General features: G+C 36.3%; 1 protein-coding gene across 1 annotated transcript; it reads right to left on the bottom strand.

The window, feature by feature from the left end:
• Positions 1 to 3,527: 3,527 nt before the first annotated feature.
• Positions 3,528 to 4,731, bottom strand: LOC114257546 (putative germin-like protein 2-1). The gene is made up of 2 exons (XM_028197309.2): positions 4,650 to 4,731; positions 3,528 to 4,078 (listed from the first exon to the last, which is right to left on the bottom strand). The coding sequence occupies exons 1-2, from the start codon at positions 4,729 to 4,731 to the stop codon at positions 3,528 to 3,530; spliced, it is 633 nt and encodes a 210-aa protein (XP_028053110.2).
• Positions 4,732 to 6,443: the final 1,712 nt, after the last annotated feature.

Raw genomic sequence — 6,443 nt, 5'->3', positions numbered from 1 at the left:
GCGACTACGCTATCCACATTTGTTTCCTGACGAAGGTAACTTAAGTTTGGAGGACCAAACTTCCTAAAAGGGGGAAGACTGTGATACCCCTGTTCTGTATTATGTTAATTAGTCCCTAATACGTATGTGATTATATGTTTTGATATGATTTTGTGTGCCATTATGTAAATATATGTGATTTTGGAATTCTATCTGTTCACCGTAGGAATACCTGTTTGAATAATCTGCTTTGAAAATTAAATTGAGGGCCTTATCGGCCACGGAACCCGAAATTGATTACGCCATTGTGATTAGCGTAATTTTTAGAGCCTACGGTGAAATTTAATTGAAAATTGATTCGGGTCAGACTAAATTGATTTATTTAATGGCGTTGTGCTCAAATTGTTAATATTTTTAATTGTGGCTAGTGGGGTTTGTTGTATTTGAGCACTACACATCCCATTCTCTCCTATGACCACATTTTGGCTCATCAAAACTTGAGAAAGGGAGAGACAGCTGGCTATTAGAGAGAGAGATGAGAGAATATTGCATTTGTGGTTCAAGACTTGGACCTTTTGGAGATTAAGCTCAAGTATTGCTAAATTGGGAAGATTAAAGCTCCTTGGTGAGTGATTCATGCATGTATAGTCATCATCTTGTGAATTCAAGTTTAATAGATGATCAAGAGCATGAATTAGCTTGAATGTAAGGGAATTGAGTTGCTTGTGTTCAATTGAAGGTCAATGAAGGCATGCATGTATATAATTGTTGTGGAAATGCATAATCTAGCATGTATTGAGTTGAACATGGAAATAAAGGTGTTAAATCTTACATGCAAGCATGCTTTTGTTGTATTCCATGAGAATGAACACCATTTGCATTGTTTGGGATGGAAATGAAATCAAGATTAGCATGCATGTTTGAATAATTAAGATATGAGCTTTGAATGTATGATTTTGTTTGTATTAGAATGAGTTGATGGGAGATTGGGGCATACATGTGAATTAATTGTGAATTGGGCTCCATTGTAATGTGTTTTGGTGTTTATGGCATGTTAGCATAACTATATTTGAGATTTGAGCCATAACATGCATGTTTTGTTGGTTGAAATTCGAATTGGAGCTCAAGAACTCAATCTGGAAAACTCAGATTTTTGATGTCCGCTCGAGCGGGGGAAGAGCCGCTCAAGCGGAAAAATCATGCTCCCAGCACTTTTTGCAGAGTTGGATGTCCTCTAGAGCGGTATATATCACGCTTGAGCGGGGAGTTTTTGTAGACAGGCCTTCTGCTCGAGCGCTCTATTCCACGCTCGAGCGTATTTTTCATGCAACCAGTACCTTTGTAGGCCTTAAGGGTCCGCTCGAGCGGGGAAGTTGATGCTCGAGCGGGGACCCTGTTCTCTGAAATTTTGTATGCTCGTTCTGTGTTTCGTTTTCCGTTCTCTTTCACTTGTAAGCACTCTTCGGCATATGTTAAGCATTGTAAATGAGTTAATGAGATAAGAATAAAGCCTAAAGAGGAATATGTGAATCAAAGAATGGATTGAACTGTTAGTGACCCCTTTTGTGTTCATGAAATGTGTAGGGTCAAGCTCCAGGGCAAATCCACATGCCGATCACTGTGAGTAATATCGATAATTGAAAGCTTGTCAATGTCCAATTGTTTATTTCCCTCATAAGCTTTATGAGTTGCTAATTGGAATTGTGGACAAAAGTTTGACATGTTGGAAATGAATGGACCAAAGGTCGTTTTGATAGAAATGAATGGACCGAAGGTCGTTTTGATAGAAATGAATGGATTGAAGGTCGTTTTGACATGAATGAGTGGGCCGAAGGCCATTTTGACATAAATGAATGGACCTAAAGTCATTCTGACACGAATGTATGGGCCGAAAGCCGTTTTGACGTAAATGAATGGACCGAAGGCCGTTCTGACATAAATGAACGGGCCGAAGGCCGTTTTGACATGAATGGAAATCTGATTGGGCCAAAGGCTAGTATGTTTAGAACTATAGTCATTTGATCTGAATTTTGTATAAGTATATATATGTTAAGCAGAAATATGCATTGGGCCCAAGGCCGTTCGGAGCATGTTGTTCTTCATATTGCTTATGTAACTTATGTATTCAATATTATTCACTAGGCTATCGCTCACGCTCATTCATGTGTTTGTAGGTGAGCCGAGGGAAGTCCAAACCCAGCCCCAGTGAAGTCTGCCAAGAACAACATGAGTTCTGGAGAGTCATCCTTGTGTCTCACGTACGAGACCCATCCTTGCCATTTTGTTATGTAATTATATTTTGTATTGTCGGCAAGGACTTTGTGTACATTTGTATATAGTTTTGATATGGGTTGACTCAGTTTGGATGATCCTGTCTATAAAGGATTTTGTGATAATGTACTTGTTGTGGGTTATTAACGTATATGTGCATGGTTTGTTTTGAGTGCATATAAGCACGGCTCTATGGACAAAGTTTTAAATTTTTGCTTCCGTTTGGCCCCTTTACTCTGATGAGTTATGTCTGTTAAGGTTTGAGGCCGTAGGTAATCTCAGGATTACTAGCCGGTTATGTCCTTAACCCATAGGGGGGGTTCGGGTCATGACACAAAACCTATTCACGTGCTTAAAAGTATTGGTTTATGGGTCTCACGGTAAGCTTGGCTCATATGGGCCTAATTTGATCCAAATTTTAGCTTTAATTCATTTTTTTTTTCATTAAATTCCAAAATTAGTTTTAAAAAAATAAAGAATTATTAAACAAAATTTTGAAGTACATCAAAACAATTATAATCACCTCTTGAATCATGAAAAAAGAAGAAAAAATCTTTATTTATTGAAACACGAAATTAAAAATATTATGATAACGTTGTTGAATTGTATATATGCATCTTTAAATTCACATAAATTTACTACTTTCATAAATGGTGTGCAAGGCACTCAGTTTTTTACTTTCAATATTACTATTTGCTAAAAATGCATATGTTCATGCACCTAAAAAAGAAAAAAAGAAAAGAAGATAAAGTAAAATAATGAATCAATTATTTGGTTTATATGTGTCCAATGTGCGTTTTTGGGATGGGCCTATGGGTTGATTTTTTGAGTCAGTCGTCAAAACTCCCATCAAGCCCTCCTATCTTTCAACCCAAGCCAAACCCATATATTTTAGGGTTCTGTTAAGTTAGGCCATCTTCTGGCCAATGCTGGGCCAAAAATAATTTGAAGATTTCAATAACCAAAAGTTTGATGGTCCATTGTCGTCTCCTAGCTATTGATATGGGAGCCTATAAAAAGACCAAGAGTGTCGTCATTTTATCAATAGGGAGCCTAGAAAAAGATCAAGAGAGTGTCATCATTATATTAGGGCGGGGAGAGACAGAGAGAGAGAGAGAGAAGAGAGCTATTCAACAAACTTCATTATTATATAATCATACGAAAACAATTGTAAGGAAATCATCAATAAACCAACTCACTTATTTATGCTTTATTGCATCATATTTGCTTAAAGATTAACAAATAATAGATTAATGGGTTCTCTAATGCTCATTTCTCTAGTTGTTGGGCCACCAAAATTGTGCTTGAAGATAGACTACCACCTTCTTGTCCACTTGGAATGCCTTGGTAAGAACATCATCAAAAAATTTTGGATTTGACCCGAACACTACATTAGCAACTATAATGGTTCCGGGATTTTGGCAACTTAGGGCAGCAAGAGCTACTGCATTAGTCTTTCCATTATTAAATTGAAAGTGAATGAGACCTTGTGGGAACACAAAAACATCTCCTAGGTACAAGATCTTTGTGAAGAGACGGTTGTCAGTGTTGGAGGTCATGAAACCAACGTAGAGAGTACCTTCCAAGACCACGATGACTTCAGTTGCACGAGGGTGTGTATGGGGTGGATTGAGGCCATAAGGTGCAAAGTCGATGCGGGCTAAGGAAATGCCAAGAGTATTGAGGCCAAGTATTTGCATAACATTTACGGGAGTGACCTTTGACCCAACTGGGTTCGATGTGTTTTGAGGTGTAAGGAGGCTGGAAAAGAAGAAGTCATCGGGTGTGTCAAGCTTTGGGTCCTTACAGACTTTGCCATTCACGAACACTGCATGCAAATGAAATGGAGTTGTGCTTCTGTAAGATTGGGTGAAAGAAAGAAAAAGTTATATAAACTAATCAATTTTTAATAATGTTACAATAATGACATCTAAGAAATTAAAAATTGGTCCTTTAAAAATTAAAACAATTAAAATATTAGAGACCAAAAAGAAACATGTCATGCGGACCAAAAGGGTAATTAACCTTTTTTTTTTTTAAGTTGATGAGTATTTTTTGTTTATAAAATAATGTTTATTTTGATGATGAATATTGACAATGACAGTGAGGGAGACTAATTTAATACATATTTAATACTTTAAATACTAAAATATTGATTTTCAAAATGACAAAAACCCATATTTATGTTGCGAAAAGTACAATTAATCAATAAATATATGACTTCAAAATGAAAAACTTACATGGACTATATATACTTCCAATGAAAAAACTGAGGTTTTAATTATCATCAAAATACAATTGCTTTAAATAAAATTTTCATGAAAATCATATTTCAAAATCTTCGACTTCAAACATTGGAAGGCACAAAGTTGGGAGATAGAGTTGAGCATAAAATATACCAGCAGACTTATTAATAGCAACACAAAAGTCTTGTAAAGGACTGGGGTCTGAAGCAGAGACAAGTGTGGAAGCCAAGGCCATGATGGCTATGGTTACACGGATAAAGTGAGTGCCCATTTTTATCACTCGAAAACAAAAAATTGCTTGAAGGTGGAGATAGATATGTAACCATGGAAAGCTCATCTATTTATAGAGATAGAGTAGTTGAATTTTTCATTAAGTATTTCCAATTCTAATGAGACAAGAATTACCAAGTCCACAAAGAGAAAATGCAATGAGAGAATAGGAAATATTCTTGAAGAAAGAAAATGATTAGTTCAACAAAATTTCATCACTTGATTCGCAATTAAAGATATTTAGATATTATCTCCTTCTACATCTGTATGTTATGTATTGTAATTTTATCTCAACTTATTAAAATATTTGTTGAGGAGAGAAAAAGATTAAAGTTTTACAGTACTTGGATATTCTTTGAGCGATTAGTTTCAACAAGACAAAAATTACTTACATTCTTCAATTAAATTGTGTGCATAGAGTAAGAAATAATAATTCTTATATTCACTACACAGAAATGCCTTTAAAAGAAGAAATAAAGAAGAAAATGTGCATTTTATAACTCACCATAAATGAAAGAAAATAATACTCTGTTTATCTCTGTATGTTTTTTATTTAAGAAAATGTGCATTTTACCTGCAATACCAGTGGCTGCCTCAATTTGGAACAACTTTGCGCCCCCAAAAGTGCAATTCCTTGGGTGGTTGGCTTGGCTTGGTAAGGATAAAACATCTACTTTCCTCCATAGAATTGGAATCCTTGCGGGAAGTGCAAACTTTGGCTGTGTGTTTTGTCATAATGAGGTTGAAACAGTGGAACATATTCTGCTTTACTGCCCTTTTGTGTGGCTGCGTTGGTCTGACATTATACACTGGTGGGGATTGCAGTGGGTGATACCAGGTTCAATGCAAGGTTTGTTGCAATGGTGGTCTGGATGTAGAATGCAGAAGCTGGAGAAGAAAATCTGGATGGTTATACCTTTGGCCACTCTCTGGTCCACATGAAAGCATAAAAATGACTGTGATTTTAATGGTTCTCAACCAAAATTTGGAAGCTCTATGTGAATTAGTGAAGATTAGAGTTCCTATGTGGCTTAAAGCATTGCAAATTTAGGTGGACTTTTCTATAAATGATTTGGTCTTTAATTTGCCATAGGTGAAGTATTGTATTAGGAATGGAGGTTGAATGTTATGGTTCAAGTCTGGTGTTTTGTTTGGTCTTGTCAATTAGCTTTCTATGTTCAAGGTAACAGGGTTATAGGTCTACTTTGATTGGAGTTACTTGTCTGGCTGCTGTGTTGGCATTTGTCTTGTTGGTGTGTCTGGTTCACTGCTCTTTGCTAAGTTTTGTAGAATGACTGAAGGTTTGCTTGTTGGTTTGAAATGATTGGTAAATTTGAATGGAGTTCAAGGTAGTGTAGAATGACTGAAAGGCTGCTGGTTTTTGCTGATGTTTGCACTGGTTTCTGGTTGTCTTGCTGATATTGCACTTGGTGCTTGGAAGAAGGGCTACTGATTGGAGGTTTGCTTGTTGTTTTGAAATGTTTGGTTAATTTGAATGAAGTTCAAGGCAGCGGGGTTATAGGTCTAATATGAATGGAGTTACTTATCTAGCTGCTGTGCTGGTATTTGTCTTGTTGGTTTGTCTGGTTCACTGCTCTTTGCTGAGTTTTGTAGAATGACTGAAGGGTTGGTTTTTGCTTTGAAATAATTGGTCAATTTGAATAGAGTTCAAGGCAG

Source organism: Camellia sinensis, chromosome 1 (assembly GCF_055761805.1).
Source record: "Camellia sinensis isolate YWXY chromosome 1, ASM5576180v1, whole genome shotgun sequence".
Lineage (NCBI taxonomy): Eukaryota > Viridiplantae > Streptophyta > Magnoliopsida > Ericales > Theaceae > Camellia > Camellia sinensis.
Note: the sequence above shows the minus strand (reverse complement) of the source record. Positions and strands in the feature narration are given on the sequence as shown.